General features: G+C 47.3%; 1 protein-coding gene across 1 annotated transcript in view; it reads right to left on the bottom strand.

Annotated features, from left to right (window-relative positions):
- Positions 1-17,238, bottom strand: part of Enpp3 (ectonucleotide pyrophosphatase/phosphodiesterase 3) — an 80,362-nt gene that overhangs the window by 21,543 nt on the left and 41,581 nt on the right. Inside the window, exons 15-18 of the mRNA XM_023714282.1 lie at positions 15,881-16,008; positions 12,223-12,289; positions 3,777-3,864; positions 2,812-2,987 (exon numbers count right to left, since the gene is read on the bottom strand). Of these exons, the coding sequence (XP_023570050.1) occupies positions 2,812-2,987; positions 3,777-3,864; positions 12,223-12,289; positions 15,881-16,008 (459 nt within the window). The remainder of the gene's footprint in view (positions 1-2,811; positions 2,988-3,776; positions 3,865-12,222; positions 12,290-15,880; positions 16,009-17,238) is intronic.

Below are 17,238 nucleotides of genomic sequence, written 5' to 3'. Positions count from 1 at the left end.
CCAAATGATACAAAGACTGCCCAGAAAAAAGCACATGCCTGCATATTTGGGGCAGAGGACTGACACCATGGCTGCTGAAAAGATTAGCATCAAAAAGAAGCCAAGTACTTTCCACCAAGATAATAGGAAAAATGGCTTGAAGGCACCTAAGAATCAGGAAGACCACATCCATCACAGGCTTACAGATGCAAAAGGATAAGCCTTTCACTTGAGAAGAGATTTGGCATTCATTAGGCATCAAGACTTCTGAAGCAGCCCTGGCAGCCCAGCCAGTGTGCCCCTCTGAGAGGGCAGTGAATGCAGCTGTGAGAGTGAAGCTGAGAGGCCTGTGGAGACCTCGGAACAGAGAGGCCAGGGATGCAGAACATCGGCCAGAGAAAGTTTCAGGCAGCAAGAGGAGACAGCCCAAGCGAGAGGCTAGGTGGGTCAGAACTAGCAAGGTCATAGGGTGAAGCTGTCAAAGCCCTTTGATTTTTTTTGGTGGGGGGTACTGGGGATCAAACTCAGAACCATGTGCTTGCCAGGTAGGCACCTGTACTGCTGAGCTATCTCCCCAGCCCAATCCTTTGAAGTTTAATCTCACTGCATCCTGGCTCAGGTCCTGGACATGGAACTACACGATTTAATGTTTGCCCTCCAGGGCTTTGGTCCTGCTTTGGTTCCGTTCCTGTCTCTTTCTATGTCTCTCCTTTGGAATAGGAACTTTTATCCTAGCCATTATAACTCTCTTCTTGATTTTTATAGGCGCTTACATCTAAAAGTTGGCCTGAATCTCAGAAGAGACTTTGAACTTGGCCACTTAGTAGTGTTGGAATGGTTAAGAATTTGGCAGTTCTTAGAAATGAATTAAAAGCATTTTGCATAATGAGATGAGATGGGCCCATGTGGGCCAGAGGTCTGTTCTGGTTTACATCTAAAATGTCTCCTGCAACACATGTTTTGGAAAGAGATTGGATCACGGGAGTGCTTTGTTCACCAGTAGATTCATCCACTGATGAGTTCAGTAGTTATATGTGCTGCCAGGTGACAGGGGCCTCGAGGAGGTGGACCCCGGGGGTGTGGCCTGGAGGTCTGGGCTCTTGTCCCTGGCCCCCTCCCTCGCTTCCTAGCCACCATGGCGTGAGCAGACTTCCTCACCTGCGCCCTCCCACCATGCTGCCTCTACCTTGGCACAAAGCCACGACAGACGGGTCCCCTAAGGCTGCGAGCCAAGCAGCCCCCACCTCTCTAAGTTGGAGGGGTCGGGGATGTTGCTGCAAGTGTGGGAAAGCAGCACAGACAGACAGCCACGTCTCAGTGCTTCCCGACGCTTGGGTGTGCACGCCATTCCCCAAGCTCTGCTAGGGAGCAGAGGCCAGAGCCGAGAGTGCATTTCCATCCGCCCTCACCTGACGAGGGCGCTGTGTGTGGGACCATGCTAAGCGGACAGAGGCATTCCTTACTGGGAAGAACCCTGGGCTTGCAGTCTGTCGACCAAGCTTCTATAACCTTGGGCAACTTAACTTATTTCTCTGAGTCCTCCTTTGTCTCTTAAATGTGAAATAAAAGCCCTTGTTTATTCTTATTTTTTACTGCAGTCCCAGTGAGCCCATGGAGTAGCAGGCAGAAAGCCAAGGGGGTTATGTGGAAGGTATGTAGGAACCTCACAACAACCCTACTCTGATCTTTGCTGGGGATTTACCATTTTTGAGAAGTTTTACTAGACTTTTCTCCCTTAAAAATCTCTTTTGGTTGAAAACTTATTTACACCTGCATGTAAGGTTATTTTGAAGATGAAAGTGTGTGAAGCCAGGGCCAATCCTTCCCAATGAGAAAGCATTTTTACCTTCTGGAGCAGGTGGTAACTGAGCTTTACAATCACCTGTTCAACTTGGCATCAAATGTGGCTGACAGTCCCTCTAGTTTCCTGGTCTTCTGATAACTGGGCTCCAGTTTCATTGTGCCATCCTAAAGCCCCCAGGGTGCTCTGATTCTCACGGTGCCGCTGCCCCCTGTACTTTTCAACTCCTGTGCTTACTCTTGCTCTAGGGATCCTCCCACTGGAAGTGGACTTTGTTCAGAGCACCCTGAATCTGAAGCCCTACGTCTGAACTCTGCCCAGGGCCTGATGTACTAGAAAGATCTGCTCAGGGTCGACTGCTGCTCAAACAGATATGCCTGATAACGATCCTTCACCACTACCCAGGAGGACCCTCAGTGCCAGCCCAGCCTCACCAGGCTCCAGTCTCCTCACCCTCCCGTAATGGTGGCGCAGGGCCAGCTGTCTGATTTTTAAAGGGTAAGGGGATTAGTTTATGAGGGCAATCAAAGAGAGCTCCAACGTTCATATTTTGAATTGCTAAGAACAATTAGCTCACAATGGAATGCATAGTTCTTTCTCAAACTGTACTTCCCAATGTACAAATTATATTCATGCACTTATCTTACAGTATAGATAATATAATCTCCACTTCCAGATAAAGCTCAAAAAAACCATGCCTCTCTCTCTCTCTCTCTCTCTCTCTCTCTCTCTCTCTCTCTCTCTCTATCTCTATCTCTCTCTCTTTTGGTCTTTTTGAGACAGTCTTGCTATGCAGTGGAGGCTGGCCTTGAGCTCACTTTGTAATCAAGGCTGGCCTCAAACTTGCAGCAATCCTCCTGCCTCAGCCTCCCCAGTGCTGGGACTACAGCAGGGTACCACCACAGCGTGCCAAGCCATGTATGTTCCCGCAGTAAGTGCCCCAGCCGGGACACAGCCCTGACGGACAGCTGCCCTCGGAGAAACTCGCTCACCGCCTCACGTTCTGGTGGACGCGTAAAGGTGCTCCTCACCTCTAGCTGAGGGCAGGAGCAGTGCAGGTTGTCTGTGGGCACAGAGGCAGTAAAGCCACAAGCAGACAGCTTGGTCACTTCCTCTGGATGGGACGGCTCGTAGAAAGGCACCTTCAGAAGATGGTTCAGGCTACCGTGGGTGCCATTGTTTGGTGCGGGCTGAATGCGGAGGAGATCTGGTTGAAAAGAAGTACGATCAAAACAGCATTAAATTAGAAGGCAGCAGCCGGGTGTGTGGCACGTGCCTGCAAGGCCATCACTGAAGAGGCTGAGGCAGGAGGGTCTCTCTCAGTTTGAGGCCAGCCTGGGCTCCATAAGCTAGTTTAAGGCCAACCTGAGCTACAGCGTGAGACTCTGTCTCAAAAAAAATAAATTTAAAAGGCAACAGCTGTCACATAGGAAACAGAAACAACCCTACTCTCATGTTCCTCTCCTAAGCCCTACTGTAACGCACTCCAGCACTGACTGCAGAAGCCAGTCAGCTCCCTGACTTTTGGGGCGATCTCCACATGTGAGCCGTCCACTTTGGAGAGTCCCCACAGACCAGCCACCGGAACTGCCATGCATCCCCTCTGCTCCCCCGAGAGCTTCGTTGCTTCCATGATCACCTCAGTTAAGCATACACTGGTTCTGCCACATGTGGTGTGCACAACTATAATCCCAGCACTGAGGAGGCTGAAGCAGGAAGGTTGCCATGAGTTCAAGCCTCGCCTCAGCTACATGGCAAAACTCCATCTCAAAAAACAAACAAACTAACAAAAACCTTGTGTTTTTAGCCATGTTTATCCTAGCTTGAAAAGTCAGAAGTTTAAGGTTTTTCTAAATTTTCTTAAATTATCATTTAGCTATGAATAGAAAAACTTGCTTTTCTAAAAATCTAAAGCTTATCATTTCTAGTAAAGTGAAAAGAATTCACTCTTGAAAACTATCTGCCTTCATTTGTGAATGTATTCGTCTATACTTACCACACATTAGATTATAGAGTTCAATATTTTCAAATGGTTCAACTTCCATTTTCTCTTTAAAACTGGATCCATGAGCCAAGAACATGGCCTAGGAGAAATGGTCATATTACTATTCATAGGCAGCTACCTACACCCACAGGTATGTGGAGAGGAGACAAGTACAAAGTTATCTCCAGTGACAACTCTCCTGTCAGTGTCTTAGACCTTAGACATTTATGAGGATTTTTTATTGTTTTGTTTTAGTTTCAGTTTTTTATTTTGTTTTGTTTGTTTTTAAGACAGCATTTCACTATGTAGCTCAGGCTGGCCTTAAACTTACTTTGTAGCCCAGGCTGGCCTCAAAATCACAGCAGTCCTCCTGCCTCAGCCTCCCAAGTGCTGGGATTAGAGACCTGTCCCACTACACCTAGGATAAGGATTTCTCTTCAGATTTGAAAATTATTTTTAAATCCTTTAGGGCTGGTGACATAGCTCAGTGGACTAAGTGCCTGCTTTGGCAAGTCCAGGGGCTGGGGTCAGATCCCTGGGACCACATGCCATGCTGGGCCCAGCCCTGTCCCCGGCCCCAATCCTGGTGTGTTGAGCCAGTGATTGAGTCTGGGTGTGATGGCGCACGCCTGTAATCCCAGCACTAGAAAAGCTGAAAACAGGAGGATCACTACAAGCTGGAGCTGTGTAGTAAGACTCTGCACAAAAAAGAGAAACAAGCAAAAAACTAAATCCCTCCCCCGTGACTTCGCAATGCCAATCAAATACAACATACTGTGTCCATTTCTATCTCCAGCTGCTTCATTTTCTAGGGGGACATGAAAGAGCAGACGGAGCGCACCAGCCTCACTCTGGCACATCTGGATAGAACGCACCTGTGAGTCTCTGAATAGCGCCACCCGCCCTTGCCTTACTGGCCATTCCATTGCTCAAAGATGTTTTGCACAGCGTTTGGTAAAGAGACCGAAATTTTTGTTGTAGCTTTTTCCCCCTCTCCCCGACAGGGGCTCAGGACAAAGGGCTCTAAACTCACTATGTGGCCCAGATGGGCCTTGAACTTATGGCAGTCCCCCACCTCAGGCTCCTGAGTTCTGAGATTATAGGCACGCAGTGCCACACCTGGCTGAGACCTGAGTCTTTTGATTTCTAATCAATTAATGCTCACTTTATACTTTTTTTTTTGTGGAACCAGGGATTGAACTCAGGCCCTTGCACTTGCCAGGAAAGCACTTATTCCACTGAGCCATCTCCCTGGCCCCAAGCCTAATTATTTAAGATTGTAATCAAGTAGAAGTATCAGACATAGAGAAGCATTCTTTTTTACTTACAAGCTCACATAATTTTTATTTCTCTAAGATAACTACTAATGAACTGCAGGCATGGGGGGTTTTTGGCACTTGTGAACTGCACTGTGATACAGCACACTAACAGAAGAATGTGTTTCCAGAGAAGTTCCAGATATTTACAAAAAGGTAGAACCCGCCCTGACAGTGGGAAGAGGCAGCGTGTTCAGGAAGAGCCTCATCTACATTCTTCTGTTAGGAAGGGAGTGTGCGACACATATGTGCTCCTGTGTGTGCGCCTGTGTGGGTGTGTGGGTGTGTGGCTATGTGGCTGTGAGTGTGTGGGTGTGGGTGTGGCTTTGTGGGTATGGGTGTGCACTAAATGGAACTAGATCAGACAGTGAGACTGCGGAAAGCAGGACGCTCGGCCTGGGGCAGCCTCTGGGCACCTCCTTCACGGGCTTCTCAGGAGTTTTTCTTCTCCTCGGGCTCTTGCTTTTCGCTCCTCCCCGCCACAGCCCCTGCACCAGCTCTCTCCCAGTGGCTCCTTTTCTCCACACCTCCAGAGAGCAGCGTCCACATCTGGCGCCTGAACGTTACCACACTGCATCTCTAAGGATCTCACCAAGGTCCGTGCCTGGTAAATAGTTTCTGAGGAGATCCTGGAAGATGAGGGCGTGTGAGCAGCAGAGAGGCAGCCTCTGCGGGAGGGCCTCGCCCAGCACAGGTCAGAAGTGGGATCCGTGAGACATTTTCAAACAGAGATGCGGGAGACTGAAAATTCCGCTGAAAGTCTATGCAGCCAAGTGAGCCCATGTGAGGACAGAGAGTCAGACAGAGAAGACAGGATCACAGTTAGTATTCATCTAAAGAAAGATTTCTTAAAAGTAGCAAGGGACAGCCTGCCATGGGGGCCCCAGCCCTGTGGCCTGCTGAGACAGCAATTGAGACTGGGCATCTGGCTGTCATCCCAGCACTTGGGAGGCTGAAAACAGGAGGACCATGATGCGTGTGATGTGTGTGGTGAGACCCTGGAGACCCCGTACTAAATACATTTAAAAAAAATAGCAAGAGACCACAAATATCCATCCAACAGCCACTCAGTGATGCAAAGAAGAATAGTATAAGATTAATAGGAATAAATGAAAAGCAGGAGATAGTGCACATGACATTAAAAAAAAAAAAATTATTCCAGTGGCTGAAAACTTCTCAAGCAAAAAAAAAAAAAAAAAAAAAAGAACTTGACACACAGTAAATGAGGTATTTAGAGCTCCAATTACCCAGAATTGGAAAAAACTACAGCAAGGCATATAAAGTCAATATTCCATAAATTCAACAGAAAAACAAATTATTAAAAACTGTAAGAGAAAAAGACACAAATATAAAAGAACATCCATCAGAATCATAGCAGAATTCTCAACACAAACCCTCAAGTCGAAGAGAGTTGGAGGGACAAATTTCAACCCCTAAAAGAAAACAAACCCCAGTCCAGATTGATAACACCCTGCACAATCATCTTAAAACTTGCGGGGCACAGTGGTGCACATCTGTAACCCCAGCTCTCAGCAGGCTGAGGCAACACGATTGCTGTGAGTCGGAGGCCAGTCTGGGCTACAAGGTGAGCTAAAACTCTAAATACTAGCATATCCCACTATATAAAACAAACATTAACAGAGGTGAAAATCAAATAGGCACTAACACAGTTGCACCGGAGGAACTTAGTACCCCACTGTCACAAATAACTAGATCAACTAGACAAAAAATTAACAAAGAAATACCAGAACTGAACAAAACATAGAGTTAGATGTCTACAGAATGTTCCAGCCCATAACATGATAGGACACACTCTTCTCAGTGGCCCAGAAGACCTTTTCTGAATTAGACCATGTATTATTACCTTATAGAACATGCACATGCAAATGAAGAGAAAGTGAAATTATCCTCTACGTATTATCAGACCATAGTGCAATAACACTGAAAATCAATAGCAAAAAAAAAAACCAAACCACCACACAAGAACTGCATGAACACATGGAAATGAAATAACACACTCCTGAACAACCAGTGGATCCCAGATGGTATTAAGGAAGAACTTGGACAGTCTCTGTAATGAAATAATAATAATGCCAACACAATATACCAGAACTGATGGGCTACAAGGAAAGCCGTCTTTCAAAGCATGTATAGTAGTATATTCCTATGTCAGAAAAAATAGATCAAACTCAACTAAACAAAGTAATATTGAACCCCAGTCTTCTAGAAAAGAGCAACTCAAGCCCCAACATCATGAGGGAGGAACTTACAAAGATCGGAGCAGAAATTAATGCAATACAGACTAAGAAAACAATATAAAAAATGAATGAATCACGGGAGTAGTGGTACACACCAGCCTGAACTGCATATTGAAAGTCTATCTTTTTATTTATTTATTTATTTATTTATTGGTATTTTAGGGAAGGGTCTACAGGGTGTTCAGGGTCTAGATCAGACTCATAGTGATCCTCCTTTTTACAGCCTCCCAAGAGCTGGGATTACAAGTGCATGCCACCACGCCCAGTCTCAATTACAGCCTCAGTGCGCCCCAGCGGCAGGGCTGGCGTGGCAGGCCCCAGGGATCCAACCCCTGGCCCCTGTGCCTGCTTGCAGGTGCTTTAATCCACTGAGCTATTTGGTTGGCCCTTGAAAACCTATTTTTAAAAGACTAAAGGGCCAGCGAGACAGCTCAGCGGACTAAGTGGACTAAGCTCCTGCTGAGGCAAGTACAAGGGCTGGGGTTCAATAGCACCACATGCTGCTGCGGCTCCAGTCCTACCCCCAGGCTCCCTGAGCCTCACTGGGTGTGGTGGCACATGTTCATAATCCCAGTGCTGGGGAGGCTGAAAACAAGAGGATCACTACGAGTCCAAACTGCATAGTGAGATCCTGCACCCAATACATAACATTTTTTTAAAAAAAGAATAAAATGGAGAGTAGGTTCATAGAAATAGTAAGTGAAATTGACAAACCCTTACCAACCCTTCCCAAAAGGAGGGAAAAAGATACTCTAATTCAAGCAATTAGGAATAAAAAGGATAAAATCACAACAGATCCTACAGAAATCCAGAAAAGCAACAATACCTACTTTAGGAACTTCTATTCTAGTAAGATTAAAAACACAGGAAAAAAAAGGGCATATTCCTACATATGTACAATCACTAAAGCTGAATCAAGAAGATATAAAAATTCTTAATAAGCCAGTATCAGTCAATGAAACTGAAGGGACCAGGGAGATGGCTCAGTAGAATAAGCACTTGCCTGATAAGCGCAAGGGCCTGAGTTCAACCCCTGGTTCTGCCAAAATACAAAACAAAACAACAACAACAACAACAACAAAAAACCTCAAGATATAATTACAAACTTATATCATAAGTTGGATTATAAGCTGGATTCACTGCCATCCATTATACGATGGAGTCACTGCTGAATTCTACATGAAATTTAGAGAAGATCTAATACCATGACTTCTCAAACTCTTTAATGAAATAAAAAAGGAAGCAGTACTCGCAAATTCATTCCTGGAAGCAAGCATTACCCTGATATGAAAAGCAAAGAAAGATCCAACCAAAAAAGAGAACTATGGGTTAATCTCCCTAATGAACACAGATGTAAAAATCCTTAATAAGATATTGACAAACACCAAGAAGATTATACACCATGACCATGTAGGATTCATTCCAGGGATGCAGAGATGTTTCAACATATGCAAATTAATAAATGTAATATGCCACACTGACACACCAAGGAGCCAGCTAAATAGCTCAGCAGATTAAAGTGCCTGCTTAAGCAGACAAAAGGCCCTGGGGTTCAATCCCTGGGCCTGCTATGCTAGGCCCACCCCAGGCATGCTGAGGTGGCAACTGAGACTGGGCATGGTGACACACACCTGTAATCCCAGCTCTTGGGAGGCAGTAAACAGGCGGATCACTATGAGTCCCATCTAGTAGTGAGAACCTGAACACCCCATAGACCCTTCCCTAAATACAGGAAAAAAAAATTACTTGACCTAGAAAGACACACAAAGGACAGAAACACTATGATCACCTCAACAGATGCAGAAAATGTATTTGACAAAGTCCAACATCCATTCATGATAAAAACCCTATAGAAATTTGGAATCGATTCTTTTCATTTTGTCTGACAAAAAGCCATCTATGACAAATCAACAGCCAACATCAGACTAAATGGACAAAAGCTGAAAGCTTTCACTCTGAAATCAGGAACAAGACAAGGATGTCCATCATCACTACTTTTATTCAATATAGTTCTGGAATCCTTAGCCAGAGAAATTAGAAAAGACAAAGAAATAAAAGGAAAGAAGATAGGAAAGGTAGAAGTTAAATTATCATTTTTATGGATGCATGATTCTCTATGTAGAAGACCTCAGAAGCTTCACAAAAAGACTTACAGGTTTAATACCTAAATTTAGTAGCCCAGCTGGATATAAACTCAGCACTCAAAAACCAATACCATTCCTACACACAGATAACAAATTCATTGAAAGAGAAATCAAGGAGATAACACCTTCCATAAAATGGCAGCCAAAAAAAGAGATGAAATACCTAGGAATCACTCTAACGAAGAAAGTAAAAGACATCTACATTGAAAACTACAGTACTGTCAAAAAGGAGACTTGAAGAGGACATCAGAAAATGGAAAGATAAGGGCTGGCAAGAAGGCTCAGTAGCCTAAGCACCTGCGTTGGGAAGCACAGGGACCAGGGTTCTATCCCTGGTGCTGCATGCCTCACTGGCCCTGCCTCTGGGGCACACTGAGCTGGTGACCGAGTCCAGGCGTGGTGGCACATGCTTGTAATCCCAGCACTGGGGAGGCTGACAACAGGAGGATCACCACAAACCCAAGCTGCATAGTGAGACCCTGTACCAAATACATAAATGAAAAGAAAGAAAGAAAATGGAAAGATATCCCCTGTTCTTGGGTAGGAGAAATCAATACAGTGAAAATGGTCATATTTCCAAAATCGTTATGCAGATTTAATGCAGTTCTAATCAAAATACCAGTAGCATATCTCACAGAATTACAGAAAACAACCCAAAAATTCATTTGGAACCAGAAAAGACCTAGAATATCAAAGGCAATTTTGTGGAGCAAAGGCAAGTCAGGGAGCATCACCATCCCAGACTCAAAATTATGCCACAAAACTACTATGATAAAAACAGCATGGCACTGGCCCCCAAAACAGACCTGAGGATCAACAGAGCACAACAGAAGGTGCAGAGAGAGTTCCAAACACCTCCTGGAAAAAGGAGCCAAATATCTTTAATGGGAAAAGATAGCCTCTTTATAGGGCTGGGGAGATGGCTCAGTAGAATAAGTGCTTCCATGGCAAGCACAAGGGCCTGAGTTCAATCCCCGGTTCTACAAAAAAAAAAGACAGCCTCTTTAATAAAAGGTGAGGGCATATTAAAACAGAAATGCTAAATTTGATAAAATAGAACTCTTAAAGATACTATAGGCAAAGACTTTATGAACAAAATGCTGACCACCCAGGAAATACCACAAAGAATCAACACCTGAAATCTCATCATATTAAAAGGCTTTTGTACAGAAAAAAGATCACCAATAGAGTGAAGAGGAAACCCAGTGTGGGAAAAATTTTTGCCAGCTGCTCCTTGGAGAGAGGACTAATATGGAGAACCTATAAAGAACAATCGGACCCCAGAAATTTAAAGACCCGATGGTCTTTATTTGCAGAAATGGCAAATACATATATAAAAAATGTTGCACATCACTGGTCATTTGAGAGGTGCAAATCATAACAATGCTGCGATTCCATCTCACTCCAGAAAGAACGCTGTCAACAAGAAAGCAGCCAGTGACAATTGCTGGAGGGGCGGCAGGGAGAAGGAACCTGCTCCAGTGTTGGTGGGAGTGCAGACTGGTGCAGCCACTGTGGAAATCAGCGTGGAGAGTCCTCAAAACACTAAGACTGAAGGCTCCATTTGACCCAGCTCTTCCCCTTCTTGGCATCTTCCCAGAACAATTAAAAGCATCAAACCACAGCAATATATGCACACCTGTGTTTACAGCAACACAGTCTGTAACAGCTACATCCCAGCAACACCCCAAATGTCCACCACCGAATGGATAAAGAAGGTGTGGTTTTCACATGCAATTCGGACTGTTCTGCCATAAAGAAGAATAAGCTTGAGATATTTCCAGGTAAATGGGTGTTCCTTGCGACCACACTCTTAAGTGAGATAAATTGGACACATGTGTAAATACCACATCGTCTATATGGTGTGAGAATCCGAAAGGGAAAATAAGGACCAAATGTATCATAGAAATTGGAAACTGGGAAGAAAATGTTCAAGGGGAACGAGGTGGGAAAGGGGGAAAGGAAAAAAGGGACAAGAAAAAAGAGAAGAGGAGGAGAAAATGGAAATTGCATTGCTTTGTAAATAAGGAGAAGAGGGGCTGAAGAGAGGGAGGCAAGGGGAAGGCGGAAGCAAGCTAGATCACGTGCAGGGACAAATTCCCTATGGCGCACCTGACTATTATGTGTATCTGAAATACACCAGTAATAAAAATAGCTCCTAGGACTCAGGGTTCCCCTCTGGAGACTGCACCTGTAGCTCAGGTCGGCATCTCCAGCTCCCTCCCAACAGCCCCCAGCATGCCGAGCACCCCCACCTCAGACCTACCTGGCCACCAGAGCTTCTCCCGGGACCCTCGGTCCTGGGTATTTGCAGGGCTGAGTCTGTTACCCTTCTCCTGGGCCTGCCAATGTCTCCGCGGTGGTTCCAGCCCTTCTGCCCAGTTTGAAGGTGTGCGCCGATGCCAGCACCCCCAGGCGGCCCAGTGCCCCTTCTTGGCTTTGCTTTTCCTTTCCTTCAGCTCTCTGTCTCCTCTGCCACTTCCTGTCCTGCTTTCTATTCTCCCCTTCAATGTATTTTCTAAAGAGATATGCTTTCTTCACACATTATCAAGAGGCTTAGACATTGCTTAACCTGTCAGGCAATGAGCCTTTCAAATCAGCAATCTGACAGGCCTGATGCAAGCCCCTCACTCAGGAGGCTGAGGCAGGAGGATCACCACGAATTCAGGGCCAGACTGAGTTACACAGCAGGACCCTGTTCCAACAAAATAAATATTTAAAAATGCCAGCAGTATTTTACCTCCATGCTCTTAAAGTTGTTGTTGTAACCATGGGTGCCGCCGCCGCAGGAGGTGCTAGCCTTGGTCCTGCAGAGAAAGGAAGTCACCGCTCAGTACCAGGTCCACAGGCCCCGTGGCCAGCCTCTGGGTCAGACAGCTTCCTCCTCTCACGCGCAGCACTGTCTTCACCCGCGACAAGTTTCATGCTTGGACTCCTACCCAGAAGGCCCATGCAGCAGGCAGGGCCCAGAGGATGAGGACTCCGGGTCTGCTCCCCCGGCCTGCACGTGCACGTGCACGGGGGGGAACAGCAGAGGCTGCACGCCAGATGAAGTGAGGGCTGCCACCCTCCCGCCTGCACCCCCTCCAGCCAGGCCTCTGCAAGCGGGAAGCCTCTGGCTGGCACAGGAGTTTGCACAGCCGCTGGGTGCCTCGGAAATCAACTTCTGAAGCTGGAAAAGAGGACGGATTCATATTTTACAGTGGCAATGTTTAGAAGCCCACTGTAAAACCAGGAATAACGAACTCGGTGGCAGAGGCTCTCAGCCAGTTTGAGGCCAGCCTGGCTGCAGAGCGAGGTCAAGGTCACACTGTTACCTAGCGAGACCCAGAGTCACGAGGCCGCCCCTCCCCTGCCCCCAAAGAGAACATAGGGGGCCACCTGACCCCAACACTTGGAAAGGGGAAGCTAGCATACCCCACAAATCCAGGCTCTATTTTTAACTTTTGGGACAGTCTCCCATGCATAACCTGCTGCTCTGTCCCTTGAATACCTTTTCACACATCATTAATGCATCTTTTGCCCCCTGGTTCGTGTCTTAATCTTCGAATTGGGCAGTATCAGCAATGCTATACACAGTTGGTTCTTATGCTTAAACAACAACAGATAATCCCAGACTTTCCCAAAGCAACCATGTTCTATCAGCTCTCGCTTGGGCTCTGAAAGGAGCAAGATCCTAATTGCCAACATCTTGACCTAGAAACTTTCTCTCATTTGCTTCTTCTTCCTGCCTCCCCGGAGCACACAACACACACACACACACACGCACGCACGCACACACACACACACACACACACACGCGCGCACACACACAGAGTTATTGTTTGTTTTCCAGGGAGAGCCATACTAAGAAGAGGTGAGAAATCTAGGGTCTTGAAGAAAAAGTTTTAGCAGAATTTGGTTACAGCCTGCCTGTAACCCCAGCACTTGGGAGGCCAAGGCAGGAAGACGGTGGGTAATTTAAGGCCAGCCTGGGCTATGTCACATGACCCCTTCTCAAAAAAACAAAATGAAACAAAACTATATATTTCTTATTTCACATACGTTTAGTTTCACAGGTTACTGGACTTATTTGACGCAAGTGAAGTAGGATTTAAATTCTCTACCAAAGCCTCAGAGTGTTTACTCATTAAAAGAAAATAATTTCAACCAAATCTTGGATCCACTTTCTCAAGTTGGTCCTATAGTTGTAATTCTATTTTCAGGAAGAAAAACCCCCTACTATTTATTGTATTTCCATCTCTTCACCCACCCATTAAAAACCCAAACTGCAGTAAAAAAAAAAAAAAAAAAAAAAAACCCGCAAGCCTTGCTGCAGACGTCTGGAGAGGGCTGCGCCTGTGCGCTCCTGCGGCCTGGGATGGAGACCAAGGGTCCAGCTTCCAGGACAGTGGGCGTCAGGGCTCAGGGTGGCGGACGGCTTGGGAAGACCTGAGGCTGCCCTGGGCAGCGCGCAGGCAGGGAGCTGAAAGCCGCTCCCGCAACCACTTCCCGCACTCTGAGCCTCCCGTGGGCCACGGCAGCCCTTCCTTTGGGTTGTCTGCTTGTTTTGAGATAAGGTCTCACTGCGTGGCCCCAGCTGGCCTGGAACTCACGGCGACCCTCCTGCCGCAGCCTCCCGGCGCCAGGATCACTAAGAACGACTAAGCACTCTAGCGCATCCTCACCCAGTTTTCAATGACTGGTTTCTCCAGAACAGTGTCATCAAGCCTCACTGCTGGCAGAAGACAGGTGAGCATGACGCACAGCGATGATAAAATTGGAGAAACCGGCTGTCACTGTGGAAAGGGGCTCTCATCTGGTTCCAGCGACCGAGGGACAGACAGACACCGAGGGGGTAGCGGGGAGCTTGCCCGGGAGAAGAGGCTCCAGTGGTGTTGCCACCACACAAGCAGCCAGGTGGGCAGGCAGGCCTGGGCACCTCGGGCTGCGCTTCTGTATGTCATCGCTGTTTGGGATAAAGGACATGCAGAGCTTGGCCTGGTGCTGCGTACCTGTAATGCTAGGAGGCTGAGGCAGGAAGGTCGCCTTCCTCGAGCTCGCAGCAATCCTCCTGCTCAGCCTCCTAAGGCTGGGGTTACAGGCGCCTGCCACTGGCTGGGCAGTCTTCTCTTTTCCAAGGCAGGAAAGCTCCACTTGGGCCCTCACCCAGAGCCAGCAGCCTCTGAGGGGCAAAGGCCAAGAAGCTCAGCTCCCAGGAGGGGCTGCTGCCACCTGGTGGCTGTGCGCAGAACTGCGCTGAACTGGAGCTGGTGGGGGAAGGCGCTCACGCGTAGGCTGGGTCCCGTGTTAATCACGGCGCATAATAAAGAACGCGTACTAGGAATCGGGAAATCTGCACTTGGTAATAGGACCGAGAGATGCAGAGAATGGGGGCATAAAACAAAAATTAGATGTGTCATGTCCGTGCACCAGCTCCTCATGACAAATGCGTTCTCCGTGTCCCGCAACAGTGCTAAAAAAAATTAAACAAACAAATAAATAAAGCGGCAGGTGCAGTGGCATGCAAGCCTGTAACGCTAACGCCTGGGAGGCTGAGGCAAGAGGATGGCTGCGGGCTTGAGGCCAGCCCGGACTGGACAGTAAGAACCTGTCCCTATAATAAAAGCGAAACTGGTGATAATTTTAAGAAAGATCACAGGTGGGACCTTGGAGAGGTGACTGGAAAAAGGGATTTACAAACATAGCCCTGTCGCCCTGCACACAGCAGTGGCCCACACCCTGTCCTCTGCCACCCACTCTGTCAGACTTCAGACGCTGCCCCACCCCCTACCGGCCCAGTCCACACCGGGCGAGGCAGACACGCCCGCGACCTCGATTCTGCTCGTCCTTTCTGCACCCAGAAAACAAATACATGACAGGAGACAGTGCTGGAACACCTGGTGTAGCCGTCTCCAAGGACATACAACCCAGCAGCAGCTGGCACCCACGGGGCATCCGCGACACCGTGGGCTTCACACGGTCTGCGTGTCTGGGGTGCAGTCTAACGTCTTCCGTCTTCCAGGAGACCCCGTATTTTATAAAGGTCCAGGGACCGACACAAATTACTAGTAGGAGTCAGAGATAAACATTACAGCCCACTGGCCTCACCCCATAAAAAGCTCTTTTTTTGCGCCTAAGCCGGTCTCGCGCAGAGCCTAGGCTGGCCCCAGCCTCTGGGCAACCCTCCTGCCTCAGCCTCCCAGGACTGGGATGGAGTATGAGCCTGCACCGCCCTGCCCGGCTCAAAGGCTCGTTGAAGAAAACCAGGAAGATAACAAAGCTCTCTTCCAGGTGAAGGCAGCGTGGGCCGCCTCGGCCTCACCTCGCGTCAGGGCCGGAAGAGGAAGGTGCAAAGCCCCAGGGGTGGGGCGGCTGCACCGCGCCTGTGCGGAGGGCGGGGTGGCGGGGACACCCACCTGCCCGCCAGCCACTGGCGCTGCATCAGCAGCTGCGCGCGGTCGATGCGCACGTTCCTGGCGTAGTGCAGGCGCTTGGGCAGGTCCGGCGACAGGTAGGGCTTGAAGTGCTGCTCGGGTCTTCGGCACTGAAGAAAGCAGAGTACTCAGTCGAGACAAGGAGGACGCAAGGGGATTCAAACACGTCACCCTGAGATAGCTCGCTAGGCGCGTTTCAAGGGGATTTCAGCTCAGCTAATGAGACAGCAGTGTTAACGCCTGAGCAACACGCCCCGTCTCTAAGTGTGTCACTTTGGTTGTTGCAACAAGAATTAGGTAAGAAATAAAGTTTTATTTAAATCATGACTACGTGATTTGTTCCCGAATATACATCTGAAGCAAACAACTTTGAGTCTAAAATTAGATATGAAAAGCATATAAGGTATTGATATGATAAAAAAAATTAAGTCAGTTTGACCAAAAATCCCTCCTCAAATGACTGCATTTATCTATTTACTTACTTATTTATAATATAAAATCACGTGTAATAGAACTCACAACCTCACACTTGCCAGGCAGGCACTGTGCCTTTTAGCTATTTCCCTGGCACTCCATTTATCTTTTAAGTAGCTGTTGATTTAGTTTTCAGATCAACAGCTTTTGAAACCACCTTCCTATCTGAACAATTCCTGGACTCATCACAAATTAAGAGTAAAAGATGGGGCTGGGGAGATGGCTCAGTGGAATAAGTGCTTGCCTGGCAAGCACAGGGGCCTGAGTTCAATCCCCGGTTCCACCAACAAAAAAACAAAAACAAAAAAAACAAAGAAAAAGAGTAAAAATTGGGGGCAGGGTTATGTTCTGAGTCAGGGACTCACTATGCAGTCCAAGTTGGCCTTGAATTCACGCTGGAGCTGAAGCTGGCCTCGAACTCATTGCAACCCTCCTGCCTCAGCCTCCTAAATGCTAGGATTACAGGCACGTGCCACCACATCCAGTTAAAGTCTTACAACGTTTTGTTCCTGTGATAATCAGTGCTGTAAACATGCAGCACGTTAGGATTGTAAAATGCAAATCACACTGGTATCTACTCATGGAAAAGAGGCCGTGAGAAAAAGATCTAGGAAGACGCTTTCTCTCCTGACCTCTCTGAGAAACAAGAGGAAAAAGAAACTACTGTAACATGACAAAATGGGATTTCTGCTACTTCAGTTTCTCATATGTTTCTCCGAAGTGCAAACTCTCACCTTTGCTAGCAACCCACATCAGCACTAGCTCATCTCAGTGTGTATCAGAAAAATGAGGAGGAGGGAATTAGAGAAAGAAATAAGTCAGTGGCCAGGGAGATGGCTCAGTAAAATAAGCGCTTGCCTGGCAAG

This window comes from Octodon degus, unplaced genomic scaffold, assembly GCF_000260255.1.
Source record: "Octodon degus isolate 3935 unplaced genomic scaffold, OctDeg1.0 scaffold00034, whole genome shotgun sequence".
In the NCBI taxonomy this organism is placed as follows: Eukaryota; Metazoa; Chordata; class Mammalia; order Rodentia; family Octodontidae; genus Octodon; species Octodon degus.
This window is presented reverse-complemented; position numbering and strand designations above follow the sequence as displayed.